The 17,665-nt window shown below is 47.3% G+C and overlaps 6 protein-coding genes across 7 annotated transcripts; 4 read left to right on the plus strand and 2 right to left on the minus strand.

The window, feature by feature from the left end:
* The first annotated feature begins 1,256 nt into the window (after positions 1–1,256).
* LOC128271102 (uncharacterized) lies at positions 1,257–2,334 on the plus strand. The gene is made up of 3 exons (XM_053008539.1): positions 1,257–1,695; positions 1,762–2,068; positions 2,136–2,334. Exons 1-3 carry the CDS (start codon positions 1,257–1,259, stop codon positions 2,332–2,334), a joined length of 945 nt encoding a protein of 314 aa, XP_052864499.1.
* An 11-nt stretch (positions 2,335–2,345) lies between these two features.
* On the minus strand, positions 2,346–6,039 carry LOC128275527 (adenylate kinase isoenzyme 1). Of its 2 annotated transcripts, XM_053014064.1 has the most exons (7): positions 5,993–6,039; positions 5,720–5,910; positions 4,663–4,770; positions 4,169–4,443; positions 4,006–4,090; positions 2,929–3,078; positions 2,346–2,863 (listed from the first exon to the last, which is right to left on the minus strand). In XM_053014064.1, exons 2-7 carry the CDS (start codon positions 5,720–5,722, stop codon positions 2,777–2,779), a joined length of 708 nt encoding a protein of 235 aa, XP_052870024.1. In that variant the 5' UTR covers positions 5,723–5,910; positions 5,993–6,039; the 3' UTR covers positions 2,346–2,776. The 2 variants fall into 2 exon arrangements, with proteins under 2 accessions (XP_052870024.1, XP_052870025.1); XM_053014065.1 differs by lacking the exon at positions 4,663–4,770 and having other exon boundaries at positions 5,993–6,032.
* On the plus strand, positions 3,399–3,997 carry LOC128275528 (uncharacterized). The gene is made up of 2 exons (XM_053014066.1): positions 3,399–3,436; positions 3,502–3,997. Exons 1-2 carry the CDS (start codon positions 3,399–3,401, stop codon positions 3,995–3,997), a joined length of 534 nt encoding a protein of 177 aa, XP_052870026.1.
* A 1,620-nt stretch (positions 6,040–7,659) lies between the features above and the next one.
* LOC128273793 (adenylate kinase isoenzyme 5) lies at positions 7,660–11,111 on the minus strand. Its single transcript, XM_053011833.1, has 9 exons — positions 11,090–11,111; positions 10,803–10,967; positions 10,605–10,715; positions 9,645–9,787; positions 9,389–9,571; positions 8,828–9,330; positions 8,523–8,739; positions 8,296–8,460; positions 7,660–8,046 (listed from the first exon to the last, which is right to left on the minus strand). Exons 1-9 carry the CDS (start codon positions 11,109–11,111, stop codon positions 7,660–7,662), a joined length of 1,896 nt encoding a protein of 631 aa, XP_052867793.1.
* A 3,710-nt stretch (positions 11,112–14,821) lies between these two features.
* LOC128271103 (general transcription factor 3C polypeptide 5) lies at positions 14,822–16,271 on the plus strand. Its single transcript, XM_053008540.1, has 2 exons — positions 14,822–14,953; positions 15,021–16,271. Exons 1-2 carry the CDS (start codon positions 14,822–14,824, stop codon positions 16,269–16,271), a joined length of 1,383 nt encoding a protein of 460 aa, XP_052864500.1.
* A 173-nt stretch (positions 16,272–16,444) lies between these two features.
* LOC128273361 (vesicle transport through interaction with t-SNAREs homolog 1A) lies at positions 16,445–17,527 on the plus strand. The gene is made up of 3 exons (XM_053011304.1): positions 16,445–16,591; positions 16,688–17,097; positions 17,166–17,527. The coding sequence occupies exons 1-3, from the start codon at positions 16,501–16,503 to the stop codon at positions 17,313–17,315; spliced, it is 651 nt and encodes a 216-aa protein (XP_052867264.1). The 5' UTR covers positions 16,445–16,500; the 3' UTR covers positions 17,316–17,527.
* The last annotated feature ends 138 nt before the right edge of the window (positions 17,528–17,665 follow it).

Raw genomic sequence — 17,665 nt, forward strand, 5'->3', positions numbered from 1 at the left:
TTTTCACCCCAAACGTTGAGTGCTGTAAACGTCCCGTTTTCATTCGAAAGTACAACATTAAAATAAAAACACCAGTTTACCAAGTGAAACAGAACACACAGAAACAGTTAGGATTCGCATTGGCAATAAAAAAACAAAACCACAATTGGAACGAATATCGTCGGCATTGCTATATTAAATGTGATTCAAACGCGCATCGACCGATTGATTTGCTCTTCTACAATGTTTGTGCTTCGTCGTAGAGTGGGTTGGTCCACGGGTTATGGGCACAGTGACACGTTGGAAAAGTGATAAACAGCAAGAGTGAACACTGCTAAATTCAACACCCCTAAAACCAGCCCAACCAAACCCATTTAGAAACTAAAAGCTCGATGTTGTTGTTAGAAAATCGTAGGAATAAATGAAGACACTTACACTGATAAGAAGGATAGCATGAAAGGGTGGCAAATTGAGGGAATGGAGCGAAAGCGACCCCTTGCAGGTAGAATACCGAATGAGAGAAAACAAGTAGCAAGTAGCATTAGGAAGGTAAAATTGCAAAGCAACAATCGTAACTCTGTGTGTCATCGGTACGCATCAGTCTCGAAGAGTGTTAACAGTTTCCCCTCGTCGTCGTTCAAACCAAACACAAGCAAATTGGATACTGGAGAAGCCACAGTAACAAACTGATTGTGTATACAAATTCTCTGCAGTCTCAAGATAGTCGCAGTAGTAACTAACCCTTAGAGCGAGTACCAGAACCTACCAAGTCCGGTGGACCACGGATGACAAAACCTAGCTGAACTCTTTTAGTGATATTATTTTTCTACTGACTGGTGGATTTTTATACTGTCCCCTGGCCACCGTTTAACGGTACGGCGCAAAACCACGACAACTTAAGTACAAAATCGATCACGAAACGATTCGCAGCACGTACGGATTCATTCGCATCATTTTCGCTTCATTTCACAAAAAAACTGTAAACCACCCAGTAGATGAGTTAGAACCAATCCGCCGATGGCCGCCGGCCCAGCCACTTCTCTAATGTAGGCACACACATCGACTAATGGGAGTTGGCGATGGAACTATTGCGGTGAAATAAAGAGGCCAAGTACAGCAAACGGTCAAAGCGTGATTCTCGTTTGATTATTTCCATTCAAAAGCGGCTGTCCCGTCAATCAAAGCGTTGACAGAGTAACCACAAACTCGCTCAATATTAATGCCATAAATGTTGCCTGCAGGTCCGGAACCGGAACACATTCGAAGCACTCGCAGCCATGCGGTTACTCGGCGTTTTGGCGCTCGTGCTTCAGTGTGGCTCCAACAGTGACGCCCTGGGAACATGTGCGGTCCAGGGCAGAAAGATAACTCACCGTTTCCACCTATTGCGACACTGCCAACGATCGGACCGGAACATCGTCGGACTCGCTAGTACGCGAACCGTACGCGAGTGCGCCGATTTGGCACGCACAACCCAAGGGCTGGCTTTCAATTATGCTCCCGCTGGGCGCAACGGGAGTAATTGGTACGACGTGGCAAACGAGCTGGCCCAAAATAGTAGCACCCCTGCTCCGTGGAAGACCACCACCACGACCAGTTCGCCGTTTGCGGACTTGTACAACTGCCAGGTGCTGGACTGTCCCGAGTATCGCAATTTGTCGACGATCGTGAACGATACCCGCTTCGATTACTATACCCTCTACGGGAGGGTTCTCCGTAAGTAAACATCAACCTTGGTGCTCGACGTTGCTCAGTTTGCTAATCTAGTTCACATTGGTGTAGCATCAACAAACGCGACGTGCATTCCGTCGATCGGTGTGTTTCTGTTCGAGGACACGAAGCTGAACTACTCGAGGGCATACAACGCGTGCCGAACGTTCGGTGGTAGTCTTGCTCACGTGGTCAGTGACATGAGAACATTCCACCTGTCTCGGTTTATTTCGGATGTGGCGAAGGGGAATGAATCCTCTATAACCGAACCTTTGTACTACGTTGGCCTAAATGAATCCGTCTACGATCGGTTTCATACGTCCGCGGACGAGCGGTTCGAGTGTTTCACCTTCCGTGCTTGGGCTCCTGGACATCCGGCGTAAGTAGCGCTCAAGTGGCGCTTTTCACGATCGATCTAACTTCATGTCTTTCCCTGCCCCGGGCAGAAGGAACCGGGTGCCGGGGTGTGTTGCGCTGACCGACGAAGGATCCTGGAAGGTGTTTAATTGTAACCGAGCGCTGCCGTACATCTGTGAGCTGCACACTTCCGGTCCTGCCTTGTTTAAGCCCAACATTCGACGCAAGTGTTCGGTGAAACGACCCAACAATCGGCTCGGGCCAACTAGAAAACGGATTAATACATAGAAACCGCCGCTCGTTTTGGTGTCTTATTTATTAGAACAATCTGCTGCTTGTAGCGACGCGTGGCGCAAAAAGACGGTAAACTGTAAAATTTAGCTATCTTTGGCTTTCTTTAGCTTATAAACATCGTACTGTACTCCGAGAACCGGGAAAACGACGACGACGACGACGACGACGGCTACTCTGGCTACTCCGAAGGAAACACAGAAAGTCGATTGGTGATCGATTCCACACTCAATTCAACACTTGCCTGCCCGTTGGCTGAACGCTTACAAACTATTATTGAAACTTGTTAAGCGTAATTGTTTGTCCGAACGCCCCCTCTCGCATAGGTGCACTGTCCTGGAAAATCCGAATCGCGGTCTGTGATTGTGCTAAATTGCTGCATGCTGAGGCGAAGTGCAACGTTTTTTGCGAGGCCCGTCCAGAAACAGCACCCGACGCGTTACTTTTTGCCCTTCTTCACCAACAGTTCGTCGATGGCCTTCTCGACGTCGGCAAAAATGTCTTCCGGGGCGCGCTCCGCGTTAACCTGCTCGGAAACGAAACTGGAGGTTAGAAGACGATGTTCGAGAGGCTTCCCAAGCTGCTAGTTACCCGCCGCAGTTGCGTTGGATACTGAACGAGGATCTTTTCCGTGTTCTCCCGGAAGGTGGCGATGCGTGTCTTGAGCGTATCCTCGTTATCATCGGCACGGACGGTGGCCGATTCGGCTGCCCGTTTCATGATGCGAGCCACCAGTGTTTCCTGTGTCAGATGTGTCAGAAAAACAAAATCAGAACTGTTTCACTCGCCAAGTTTACCTTTTCCCCACATTGTGCCAGCCACTACGAGGCGCTACACTTTTTGGCCGTTCGTCCTTGGCTTTTCTCATACACGTCATGCAAAACTTCCAACCATCGACATCTGCCTGTCAGGCGCGTGTTAATTGCGATTTTTATTTTATCGATATGGCCCCACTCGAAATGTGGGGCAACTGCAACCGTTGCAACCGAAAGTGCATGTGGCTCAGTGCTTTCTCGGGCTCGCTTGAACCAACACGCCCTCGAACAGAGGCCGGCAGCGAGATGGCCAATTGGGGTGGCATGAAAATCGGAAGTAAACAGTAAGTGCAGCCCGCCGTGAATCGGGTGCCAAACAAATCAATTGCTCCGTGCTCTCGTCACTTAGGCCTCCGGCAAACAACAAGCAGGCTCCGATGCGTTTCTCCGAAACGTTGACGGCCGCTTTGGCGAACCGAAAGAACAAGTACAAGGACGTTTCGAAGGACCTCAATAACCGGATCAACCGCGAGGAGCTGGACGACGAGATCTTCGTGCCGAACTACAACATACGCAAGATCAAGGCGATGATCGTGCGGGTCGTCAAGCAGCAGTTCATTGTGCGGAACGAGGACGGCGATTTGCTAAAGTGGGTCTACGATCCGGCCAAAAATCTCGAGATGAGCCAAACCATTGCCAAAGCGGTCAAGGATCGGTTGCGCAATCTGAATCTGCCCCGCTACCGGTTCGTGTGCCTGTGCTCGGTGGTCGAGAAGCAGCTCCAAGGGTTGCACTACAAAATGAAGTACATCCTGGACCCGTATAAGGACGATTACGTCCAGTCCGTGCACGATGGGGCCTCCTTCTGGATCATCACTACCGTGTTTCTGGTGCACAAGGACTAGGTACTTACGTTGGAGCACTCGAAGTACAGGATGATGTCCACCGGGGCGATGAACTTCTCAAACTCCGGTCCCTGCGCCGGTTCCCGCGGGTAGCTAAGGTAGGTGTCGAGCATTCCAATCAACATTAGCGAACCAACGCACACGAAGGCAACCGTGAAACGGACAGCTTACCCATCGATCAGATATCCGACCGTTCCGTTGAGTGCCTTGACCATGGCAGCCTCCAGCAGCTTCAGCACGGTCTCGTTCGGCACCAGGATGCCCTGTTTCATCATGTCCTGCAGCTCCTTGCCCTTCTCCGAACCGGACGCTACCTCGTCACGCAGCAGATCGCCGGTGCTGAAGTGCGAAAAGTTGTACTTCGCCACGATCTTCGCACACTGGGTGCCTTTGCCGCAGCCGGGCCCTCCGAGGACCCAGATGATCGGTACGTTGGCATCGCGCATCTAGACCAAGATCGATTCGTGTTGTGATTTACGTTACGTTACGGCAGACACAGAATTTCAACAACAATTTCTTGTACGCTGATTACGAGCAAACAAGCCACGATCGCATGAGAGGAGGATTTTTAAAAGCAGAGTTCAAGCGTTATTGTATTGTGATGCGCAAGACACAGATCGTAGTGGAACCAGTTGAGCCAGACAACAAAAACGATTGCAACTTACGTGGCCACCGTACGTGGGCTGCACAGCCGGCGAGCTGCTACCGGAAGTGGCGGACTTTTCCTTGGCTTTCGATTCATGCTCCAGCGCCATCTGGTGGCACATGAATAACTAAGCGCACACGGACACGCAACAAGCGATCGCACGCCACCAAAATGAGGAGACAAAAGTAGACGCAACGTAATTGCATAACCGGGACGGACCCCCAAAGCAACTAGGAGGGCACCCCCGAAAGAGTACCGCCCAATGGCGTTGATCAGTGAACAGTTTCATAGTGCGTTTGGCCATTTTCTATTACTTTTAAAAAGGTGAAAACCCAGTTCATCGGATGGACCCTCAGCTTAGTGATTTACTAGACAATTAGAAACACCTGCCCTCTGATAGGCGCCCAAAAGCGGACGTTCCTAAAAATAGTGACAAACTCGGACAATAACACACTTGCGATCGTTTTTTTTTTTATTTTCCTGTGAATTTGAAAAAAAACCAATTGGACCCACGAACTGCTAACGGTAATTTGGGTAATTTAACCCCCTTCATGTTTACATGGGAAAATTTTCACGTTTTCAATGTCTTGACCTTCTTTCGGCCAACGAAAACTCGGTGGGGGTCGGATTTTCAAACGAGCCGGCTTATTTTTAGACAATCACCAATCGACCAGCTTCGAGATTGGCGTGCACAGATTGTTGCTGAGCCTAGGGAACGTCGTTAACGACACATTTCACATTCCCGTGCGGTCACGGACGTATTCCCGGTGTAGTGTGAACCCTTGTAAGGCGAACGAATTGGTCGATTTTAAGGAAAAACGAGTTCATTCAATACTCTGCCAGTGGTTCAAATTCTGTTACGCAATAGTTTGGGGTGATGAAAATGGAATCAGAATCAGGTATTCTTTTCAATACTTTTTACACGAAACACCATTGGACCAGCATTGGATTGTGCGCTGAAGATGACAGGATGGGCGCAGATGACGCTTACTAAATATTATTCACAATCATGAGCACGGAACGGGTTGTAACGGAAAACGCTATGGAACGCCTGTCGGGCCCCCTTTTTCACTCACCATTATGACGAACTTTATGAGACTAGCTTGCTGCACGAAATCCACAAGTAATACTGAGCTTAGCTAGTGTAAACGCGAGCTCCTAAGCTGCCACTAAATATTCGCAATTACTCGCCGCGCGGATCCGCAGAGGGGGCACACAGCAGCAGCTGGTCTAAGCACGGTCAGTTTCGCACTTGCGTGTGTGCGTTCTGAATTGTTTGTCGGGAGAGATCGCGCGTCGGTGTCGATCGTCTAAGGTCGGTGTTTATTTTTGTTTTTATTTCTACGTACCACCACAACCGTCCGGCTAGGGCTAAGTGAATCAATAGAACAACCCCGTTTGCATGAGTGCGGTGGTGTTGCGTTTGTGTAGTTGTGAAAGGGCGACCAACTGTTTACGGTCGGTAAACAAACACCAGCTTTAGCACTTTATACTGGAGCCAGATCTACTCGATAAGATGAGATTAAACAGCCACAGAGTCGACAAGACAGTGAGTGAGAACTTCCCGTTTGTGTGAATGGATCTACCCTCAATTAAGGTGTCCCCGTTATCAGTTACCTTGCAGCTGTAACATTCTATGGAACAATAGGGGCTTTAATTGTGGAAAGTGTTTTTGTAGGTCAAACCAAAACTCTACTAAAGGAAGCATAGTAAACAAGGCGTAGAATAAAACCTCTTTTGTAGCCGAAATAGAATTCAATAAATTACACCCGCCATTTATTTCCATGTAGCTGCTAGGTTTTCTTGAAAATGATAAATTATGAATGACATAACGTTATCAAGGTCACATTTCTGTAGAACCCTGACACATGGCTGTTGACGGAGTTTCCTTGAAAACTGCATAAAGCATGAGCTTGGCCCATCTGACACCAACCGATTATGATACCAGGACCCAGGATACCAACATGCCACACGTACAACGCGAAGGCAAAAAAACACAACGATCAATAGAGTAACACAACAAATGGCTTTTCCGTACGAGTTTCCAATATTGCTCCACGCGGATTGATAACATTCAACACAACCATCAATGACCCTTTCCGTCAGACACACCTTTCAAACGACACTTCGTTTCTGGATCGAAACTCTCGTACTAAACGGTGGCACGATTTTTGTAACCACAACCCAATTTTGTGCAGCAATTTGATGACTAAAATTATGAAAACTTTGTTTACATCGATATCCTCTTACTCCCATTGGTAGTAAACGGTTCTCTCCGACGCTCCCGCAAGACCCTTTTCTGAGCGAAAAAAGAGAGTTTTAGTGTACCGAAGAGAATAAAAGGACAAGAGAGAAAGAAACAACGTTCTCAACTGAACTCAAGAGAGAGAAAGAGAAAGAAAGAGAGAAAGAGAGAAAGAGAGAGAGAGATGTGCAGTTCTCTCGATTCCTTTTTAAAGGAGAGACTAACCGTGATGATTGATCCCCGTTCAAAAGGGATGAAGGGACATTCGCAATGAAAATGCCACGTGTTACTAATGAAAACCTAGATCTAGATCTTTTATTTCAACGGTACCGCATGGATGCTTTTACAATCGTTAATATGGTACAACAAGGTCGTGAAGGCGTTGCGGTGGAATACTACCAGAAAAAACGGTGAAACCTAACGCCAAACATGTCTGCCTCGGGCCCGTCAACTACGAAAATTATTGCTATTGCCCTAATATTACTAATGTTTTACTTGCGCCTCCCATGTGGTGCACCAAACGAACTGTGTAACACTTTGTAGCTGGTTCCGGTTTTGGCACAATGCCAAGATAGAAAAGCGTCTCATTCAGATCGCGCTTCGTCTCGTTCCTCACTATTAAAGCTGTTTAACACGATCCACTTTTAGTCCTGCTCAAAGTTTGAATCCTCGCGATTGTCCCTCGTATTAGTGTTCTCCAGGAACGGGACGGCTTTTCGGCTTACTTACTTAAGGGTTCCTAAAACTTTTTGTAACAATTTTTCAATAACATTAAATATGTGAATCAATCTGGTAGCTGTCGGCTTCTTCGAGCATGTTGCGGAAATTCGGTCGTCCGTTCGGGACGAAGCCATTCTTCGCACCACTGCCTATTTTCCCGTTGCCCGGCAGGTGCCCATTGACGAGACTAACGTGGTGGCTAATCGTCGGCACCGCCCCCGGCATGTCCGGTTCCAGATCCTGTACGATCTCATCCGCGCTGTTCCGTTGGGACGCACGCTGTAGAACGGTCCTGAAGGTGCCTATTTGGACCGCCGGCACATCGGAGTCCTTGGCGGGGTCGACGGTGGCGCCCGAGTTCAACACACGCTCCATGTTGACGCGCACGATCCGCTCAAACTCTCGCTGCACCGACGGACTGTCCGTGTCCCCATCAACCTTGAGTGGGCAAACAGAACAAAAACCCTGCCGATTACTTGTTCAAGGATGCCTAATTCGAGTGATACGTAGTGAATAATAAAAACACAAGAGCACACGTGCCGGCCCACGGCCCCCCGGGGCGATCCATTGACAAACTTCCACCCAATTAATTATGGATCGGGGAAATTAACTTATTCGATTGGCGGTGACGATGGAGCAATTTATATTGCTAAACGGCCAACGGCCGCGAACGCCCGCGCTACTTACGATGGTGAGCCTTCCGGCGGTGTCCATCTCTTTGAGCATCGGTAGCGTTAGCTCCCGGAACAGTTCCAAGCGGCGCCTGAAGGACGAAACGGTATCATCGAGACGACCACGGCCAAGCTGGAGCTTCGAGCAGTCCAGCAGAATGATTGGTGGCTTCTGGTTGAACTGTGGATGAAATTGGAAAGAATATTACTTTTTTTTTGGTGTTGTTTACGTTTCGTATTTACCTTGCGCTCAAACTCCGAAACTTGGTCCATGTCACGCGGATAGCCGTCGATGATGATGCCTCGCCTGTCGGCCATCTGACCCAACTGGCTCTCGATCAGCGCGTTCAGCGACTTCTTCGGAACCATCTCGCCGGCGGTAATTGCCTCCTTGATGGCGTAATTATCTGACCCAACCCGTGGTCCAGATTCGGCCACCGCCCGCAAGGATCTTCCCACACTGGCACAGTAAAGAGTAGTCGAAAATAGGTCAAATTGAAATGTAAACCACGGAAGGCATTAGTTTCATTTTGCCATCACTTTCCTACCTGAAGTGGGCCCACCCGGGGTTTGTGCCGACCACTTTTAGACACAGGCTGGCCTTATTGCTTCCCGGCCCACCGATCACCCAAAGAACCGGTGGAACACGACCATTCCGTGGCAGCGGACGATCGTGCTCCACATCACCGAAGTCAACGGTCGAAGCCGTCTCGCTGTTATCGTGACGAGCCGACTGGCGCAGACCAGTGCGTGACTGCTGCCGCAGTCCGTGGGACGTGGGGCGCGCCATCTGCTCACCGGACGGCCGGGCGACAGGCGGAGACGTACGCGTATGGTTTAATTCTACTTGATGTGATGGAGCTGCAATGACCTTAGGTTGACTAGGTGCCGTGTCTACACTAACTATACTGCCGGGAATGTCATCTACGCCCCTGCCCATACCTGCGACTCCGTTTAACAGTGCTTCCTGATTCTCTTGCGCACCGAGAATGTCTAGCACCGCGGTGCGAAAGTCTTTGTACACCTCCGCCGGCGATCGTTCCCCGTTGATCTGCAAAGAGAACCATTCTTAGAGGAAACCCCTTGCACAGAGATTGCGAACTAGTTACCGCAATCAACATGTCGCTCTGATCGAAATAGTCCGCCACGGGCATGACGTTTTTGAAGAAATTTTCCAACTCCATTTTGGCCAACGACAGCACGACGTGGCCCAGCTTGGCACCGTAGTCTATTTGCTTCTGCAGTACAGCCTGACGCCAGGAGATCAGTATTACACCATTTATTACCTGAATCTGCGAACAGAGAAAGAGAGAGACAGAGATAGAGTGAGTTTCCCGTTCCTTGCACCGGATGTGCCGGACCAACCTTCTCGGAGTACTCGACAACGTCCCGCATCGATCGTGGGTACCCGGAGACAAGGTATGTTTTGGCAGCTGGGGACATTTTCATTTCAAGCATCAGTACTTCCGTTACCGTTCGCGAAGATAGTTGGGAGAAGTCTTGCATATCTGTGGGGAGGAAAAGGTTTGTTTCGTTAATCCAGCGCTCCTTGAGGATCCTCTTCAATTAACCACCCCCGAACTGAGCTCTAAACTAGAACAATAAACCGGAGTGGTGTCCGGACCACAGGAGTTGATATGGTAATGTGTAGCGTTTCGGTTAAATGATTGTGTTAGGTGCGCTATTTGACCTCAATCAATATTTGATTAATTCATCAACCTGTCAGGGTCTTTTTCTGCCTACGCCGGTATCCTACATTTCTTGAGGTCCAGCTGGCCCTCAGTATAATCTGAACCCAATCAAGGACTATCGGAAATCGATAGGGGTAAAATTCTTCATGGTCAATTGGACGGCGCTCTGCTTCTTGTGGGAATCGAACGATGAAAAGTTCATGTCGCAATTATCTCCCGGCCGGAGGACTGGCCATCAGGACTGTACGGAATCGATTCCCCTGTTCGTTGGCCGACCCAGCGTTAGGCGCAAAGCATTGACAATTTGCAGGAAAATTGCCGTGACGAAACGGACGTCGAAAGCTCTGACGTTGTCTGGTCGCGGGGTCTACGTGGTGCCGAAGATGTCTACGATGTATCGAATGATAATTACGCTAAGCTATTGATTTTGTTCCACTGGCCACCGTCATTTTACTTGCATGATCCTATTATCGCCAGTAGACAGGGCTGCATAGGAATTTATTCATGAACCGAAACGGACGGTTATGACTAACGAATAAGACACTGGCCCCGGCGGCAGACTGGCCTTCCCTTCTACTACTACTGTATTGGCACGTGTTGTTTGCGACGACCGATCCCGAAAACCAAGACCTACCATTCCCGATGGCGTACTGTTGAAGTAAGTCCATCATGTTGATGTGCGTTACACCGCGGCGCTCCTGCATCAGAGTATCGCAGTGCGTCACTTTACCACTACCGGGGCCACCTGGACGAGTGAATCAGTGATTTGTAAATTAAAATACTTGCTAACAGATATGGCCAGATTACTGCCGGATCAAAGTCTGAGCCATACCTAGAACGAATATGACAGGCACTTTCGGAGGATCGAATTTCACTTTGCCGACGTTCTGCATGCCGTTGTTGGCGCTCCGCGGAGTGCGCACTGCGGTGGAACGAGATCCTTGTCCTCCACCTTTCCAGTCGGGGTCCTCTATGTCGGACGCACTGTTGTTTTTGTCTTTACCGATACAAAAAAGTCGAAACAAAGTATCCATAAGAGGTCATGTTATCTGTCGCCCCAGTAGTGGTCAGTAGGCAAATCGAAGCGAAGTTGTGGTTTGAATCATGTGACGCTCTTACCTGTATCTAGACAAATACCCATTATCCATTCGAGTTTTATTGTGATATTCAAATAGTTGTACACAATCAATTTATGCCTTTGCGACACACGCGATCCCACCAGGATGCATCAATGGAAGTGATCGTTAGGTTATCGCCACCGATGGTGTCATAGTACGCCACCTCTGCGGTTGCCGTATTCGTCGCGCACAATACTCCTGTGCGGTGCAACTTTTTATTTCACTTGTCCACCTTTTTAAACTGATCTGATTCTACACCAAACTATCGATGAGCGGTCGACGAAAAAGAAATAAGTGTTTTCACGGTGCCACCACTTAATTGCTGTCCACTGACCGAAGAGCCCTTAACGAACGCCGCGTGCGGCCTTGTGGCGGAAAATGATGATGCTTAAGGGCGGATACGGATCGTCAATATGCCTGGACGGGGCGCTACCGGGCGCTCCGATAGCGTGCACGTTGCCACAGGAGTAAACACAATTATAACTCGATAAGAGTGTACTATAAGATATTATTTCGTCAAAACAAACCATCAAGAGGTTCTCCCCCAGGAACCGTGGTTTAATGAAATGTCCTCGATCGTTACGTACATTAGTAAGGAGAGGAGTCTAACGGTGCCATTGGTCACGAACAAATTTCAACTCGAACGCCGGACAATGAATGGAAGCTTCAAAGTAAGCAGATAGAGCTAGGAAAAACACCGTTCGACAGCTTTATTGCGTGAGTGCTGTGAGCAAATTTCCGATGAATCAGCGGATCAGGGGACAACAACTGGTCTGTCGCGGACCACGGCACCGTTTGGTCATGCCGGCGGCAAGTGTCCTGAGTGTACATTCAATGAAACATTAATCATGTTTTGGCTTGCTGGAGCCATGCATGTAGATGTACCGACAATTTAGTGTAATTTCACCTCATGTCCGCCATGTCCATAAATCTTTCTTTTCGAATTGTGTTTCAAACGCACTCATATCACTGTTTGATCCCTCTGGGAACTTTTGAATGAAATGAAAAAACATAATCCTAGTAAAATTAAAATCACGCACTGATGGTAGAATTTAAAAATCTCAGTAAAATTTAAATACTGACACCCTTTTCGTATCACTTTTTCCAACAGACACATATAGATTGAACCAACATCACAGCACCCACAGCTACGTGCTTTGCGATTTCAATCTAATGCCGGTAGTAATGGTGAAAAATCGATATGTTCGATCGAAACAACGGCAAAAACGCCAAACAAAGGTACGTCCGGCATAGGTGCACTATATGAGGTCCTACGAGAGATCAACATACGAGTTCTACTATTGACCACGGGGCATTCTAGAAGACGACCTAGTCGCTTGTTTCACTACCACTCTATGATGTGCTTTTGTCAGTCATTTAAACACTTGTACGACCTTTAACATTACGTCGAGTACAGTCTATCGACCATCATCACCGTAGCCGATAATCTTCATCGTATCTCGTAGTACACAATCTTCCCAACCGTTTCACCGTAACGCAGCGATAGTAAACGGCACAAACATCATACATTTGAAATGGACGAAACTTTTACTACACTTTTCCCAAATCGTAGCAATCCTGGAGCGCAACAGTAGAGAATCGTGGGTCTCAGTAAAGCCCACAAATTAGCAGACACGTCGTAGAAAGCGTGACCAACATGTTACAAGCACACCGTCCCGAATGCCGACACTCACTGTCATTGTCGTGGCACTGGCCGATGCTTTTTACCAGCGGGACCTGGGGTTGAATAATTGATAGTTAGCGAGGACGATTCGGCTTCTCGTGAACCTATCGTGCTACGCTCCTACGCTACTCGTGTGGCTGATTGTAGCCCCCGAAGCCTGGCGGAGGTCCGTATGGAGACCACGAACCCATGTGTACTTCTTCACACTGATCCCATACTGATTGCCATTTCCGGTGTACTACTATCTCGCGTCACTTGCAACCAGAGTGTGTGTCAGTGTTTGTGGTCACGCAGCGCAGAACATAGTATAGCCACCCAGGATACCCAGGAGGGCCACACTAAGAAGTGTACCCAGAACATACCTGATATGGCTTGGGGCGCGCAGAATGCTTCTGTTCCCTGATTCGCGGCGGCTTTCCCTGTTCGATGGAGGCGCCCAGTTCGTATTTGCAATTGTTTTAGCGGGAACGATCATTTATAAGCCATTTTTGTTTCATATGTTCAATTCATATCCTTCGATTGTCGCTCTTCGCGGTATCCGCTTTTCTGTTTACCTCAAACTGATTAAATATGCAACAAAAAGTACCAGTTTGTTTGAACGTTGGCCATAACACGAAGCACACGAACTTTGGGTGGTGGGAAAACCGGTGAAGTTTCCGATCGCCAAATGGTCGTGACGATCTTGAAAATTCCATAAATTATTTCAAATTACTGGAACCTTACCAGATGCTCCAACTGGAAGGACCTCTTTGCCCATCGATTGGTTTTAATAGCATTTTTCAACGCCCTTGCCCGGCATTACCGGGTGCGCTGATGATTGGAAGCCATGCGTCACACGGACAAAAAGTTCACACAGAAGCAAGCATAGTCCTGGACCTCTAATGATCCCTTCTAAAAGTTGGCGACAACTGGCGGTGTCAGTGTTCTTCGAGCTAATTACATCAGGTCCACGTTTTAGGTCAGAGCCTTCGCTTCTACGGTTATGATTTGATACGGTGGTGTCCCACCTTCTTTGCTTCGACCGTTTCACCTGCTTTCGTCGCATCATACACTCTATCATTTATGAAACAGTCATGGGACGAGTACAATCTAATCAGCGGGTTGACGATCTCGGCCATTGAATTTAAATACTGACACAGCAAAAAGAAAACAAGAACCGGCGATGGGAAGGATATACATTGTAACACCGTGTATTATATTAGCAAACGTAAATACATAAATAAGCAAGAAAATATACATCGCTCTAAAATTTCACGTGCTTGAAATATGTGTGAAACAGAGCTTAGCCATCTAGCTTAGCCATCAGTCACTGTTGCTCATCGTCTTATTCGTGTTGCATGGCAAGGCCGAGGAACTGGCGGCAATGGGATGCAAATAAGAAATTATCGCAAGACTACACACAGCAAACGAATTGGCAAATAATCGTTTTCATGTGGCTCGTGCTATTGTTCGAGTGAATTATTAAAAATCAACACGGCAAGCACGGCCTCACCTGCTTCAATTCCCAACGTGAATAATTCAAAATAAACGGCCTCGTGTATTCGATACTATGAATAATAACACTGGAAATGATACAACAAGTACCCAAAAAATCTTAAGACGTTTTAACTTCACGGATGAATCATTAATTCGTGTCAAAGCTATTTAAAACTATCCCATTGTCCAATAGAGCGGCAAGATAAACTAATGTCCAATGATTTCAGGAGCGTCAATATGTTAGGCGAGTGCTCGGTTCCAGTTTCTATGAGCCATGGTAACAGAAATTATCAAACCATGAAATAAATGGGAAATAACTGTTCACAATGTGGTTTACTATTGAAATTGTTAGTTTACTGAAGTTTGTGGAATTGTTGAATGTTTCACATACTTTTATTAACTGATTTAAATTATATGAAATATTTTCAAAACGTGAATTTGCTACGGCCCTGTTTTAGTACAACTGTATCTTTTTGCTCAGCCCTGCTGACATTTGTTTTGTTGATGTTCTAATGTTTTCACAAATCAGCATCAAAGTTTGAAGTAGAGTTTTCTCTTTAATTGTGTAAAAACATGGAAAAACTACCGAAATCGTCCAAAGGACACCGGTTCGATAACAGTTTGATATGTATTGAGTATCCTGGGGCGATTTCAAACGTTGACCGTATGTTGCATACACTTGGTGGCCTGCGTGAAATCAGTACCGTAAGTGCCGATCGTTTGCTAATGGTTGCAAAGTTTGGCCAATCCAGATCCTTTCGTTTTTCTATAGACCTTTGAACAAGATAAACGCCGCATAGAACTACGCTTTCGACCCGATTGCATGTTCGCGAAACCGACCTATGCTGACGGTGCAGGAGCAACAGGTCTAGCCCTCAAAGTAGTGGTGCGACGGAAGAAAACGAATCCGGATGAAGCGGTTATAAAATCGACCAAAATTATCGGATGCGTACGGCGGATCTACAAATTCAACGCAATGTGCGATTTTCAGCAGCTGCCGGTTTATCGGAATGCTGAAAGTAGAAAGGTGGAATGCCTGCACGACGAAATCGTTCCTAAAGGTGTGTGCACTACAAGCCCCTTGGATCGCAAGACCGAGATTCCGTTCTTTCTGCCTCCGACCTGCTTCAGCCGCACGGATGTGGTGAATTTTAGTGTGCTTCGCGAGAAAAAATTGACAGACTCGGAAATTCCGGCAGAACGAAAGTCGAGACTGCTACGACAAAAGTACGGCATATATCACCCGTACACCATGACCGAACCCATACCGGCGCAATCGAACAAAAAGTACCAGGAGATGCTGGCTACTCGGATGATCCCGAAGAAGAACATCGAAGACATACAGGCGGCATTCGATGCGAGACCGATATGGACCAAGAGTGCGCTGCGGAACATCAATCGGTTCGATATCAGCCACGACACGATCTCAACGATTCTGCCAGCCGTCGGATTCTACTACGTGAACGGCCCTTGGCGGGGCACCTGGGTACGGTATGGGTACGATCCGCGAAAGCATTTCGAAGCCAGGATGTACCAGCTGTTGGACTTTCGCGTACGCTCCATTGATGCGCTGCACGAGTCGATTAAAATTAAACGACGTGCCACGGGCAAACTCAACTACCGTATCGGCGGTATGCAGGTTCCCAAAGATGAGCAACCCACCTATGAAAACAGCATCTTCACCGAAGATACTGTCCCACATCATCGCATCATATTCTACCAGTACTGTGACATTCATTTGAAAAAAATCAAAGAAATGCTAAACAAAGTGCCATCTCCTATGAGTGGGACAGTTTGCGACGAACGCAACGGCTGGCTGCCGAACCGTTTCGATGACCAATGCCGCAACATAATGATGGAGGTGGTTCTGAACAATATCCGCAAACTGCGAGCATCGAATCCGGAAGCCTACGAAGAAATGGACTCCGTTTCGGAGGATGCAGATGGTTTGGCAGATTTAAGCGAAGTGGATGATGAACCACTTTCAGATGCAAGCATGGGGTCGGTTGATGAACTGAATTGATAAGAAAACAAAAGAATAAATTCAATATTGTCCTTGCATTTGCTATGAAGCTTTGTTTGCTCGTCATTCTTGAAGCCTCTTCCAGCAACCCTGCACACGGTACTGACAAACTGTCAAATGCCTTGACACGAAAACATTGACGCGATATTAGAAAAAGCAGTGTTGATCCTTGATTGAATGGTGCAAAATAGGGCATGAAAAGTATCCTTTTTCCGTGATTCATACACCAATGGAGCTGGTACAAGATTACGAACAGCAATACGCTGTGCAGACGGCTGAAATTACTGCCCAAATCGGTCGGATCGCTGCATGTAGTGGCGGTAAGTGATAATTATGGTCCTTATCAGTAGAATATGGTAGATCGCATGCCTCACTCCACTTCACTCTGAATCATTGGATTGGCTTTGTTTTTGCAGCGGAACGAAACAAACTCATTTCGGACATTGACCGCCAGCTGGAAGAATCACAAGAATTGCTCGAGCAAATCGGACTAGAAATTCGTGACATCCCGCAGACTTCCCGGGCCGCCTATACATCCCGATTGAACTGCTATCAGGCCGAATGGAAACGATTGCAACAGGAATTCAACAATGCAAAGATAGTGCGCTCGAAGGCGGGTTACGATTCGTCCGTTGACGAATTTGACGAAGTCGGCATACAGGAAGATCAGAAACGTCGGCTGCTCGATAACACGGAGCGATTAGAACGGACCGGCAACTATCTTAACGATGCATACCGGGTTTCGATCGAAACGGAACAGGTTGGTGCGCAGGTCTTGGCCGACCTGAGCCAACAGCGCGAAACCATACAGCGGTCACGTGGAAGGGTAATATTTACGGGAACGTGCTCTCCAACCACCAACAGCGTAAGATTAACGCGTTTTTTCCGTTTTAGCTTCGCGAAGCCGACGCCGATTTGAGTCGATCTTCGCGGATTCTGAACTCAATGATAATGCGTGCAATGAGGGACAAATTCATCCTCGTTGTGGTAGTTGTCGCTATATTTCTAGTACTTGTTTTAAGTATTTATTTTTCCATTTCCTAAACTCCATTGACCGGAGGCAGTCCAGTTGATTTTTAATTTGTTTTTTTGCTTTAAACTTGTTATATAGCAGCTTAGGTAGGTACGAAATGCTTTTAGTTAAGCCCCGTTTGAATGCTTTGTGATATGTACCGTTAACAGATTGTATTTTACTTTTCTGCTAAAGAATCCAGTAAATATGTTTCCATTCTAATGCAGTATCATTGATAGATATAAACCACAAAATACATGCCTAATAAACAATCCTGCGATCGTTGTTTTAATTTAAATCCATTTTCGCAGAATTGTACTATATTTGCTGTGTTTGGTTCTTTCTGGCAACACTGCATCGCAGTAATCGTTTCAACCGGCAT

Source organism: Anopheles cruzii, chromosome 3 (genome assembly GCF_943734635.1).
Source record: "Anopheles cruzii chromosome 3, idAnoCruzAS_RS32_06, whole genome shotgun sequence".
Taxonomy (NCBI): Eukaryota; Metazoa; Arthropoda; class Insecta; order Diptera; family Culicidae; genus Anopheles; species Anopheles cruzii.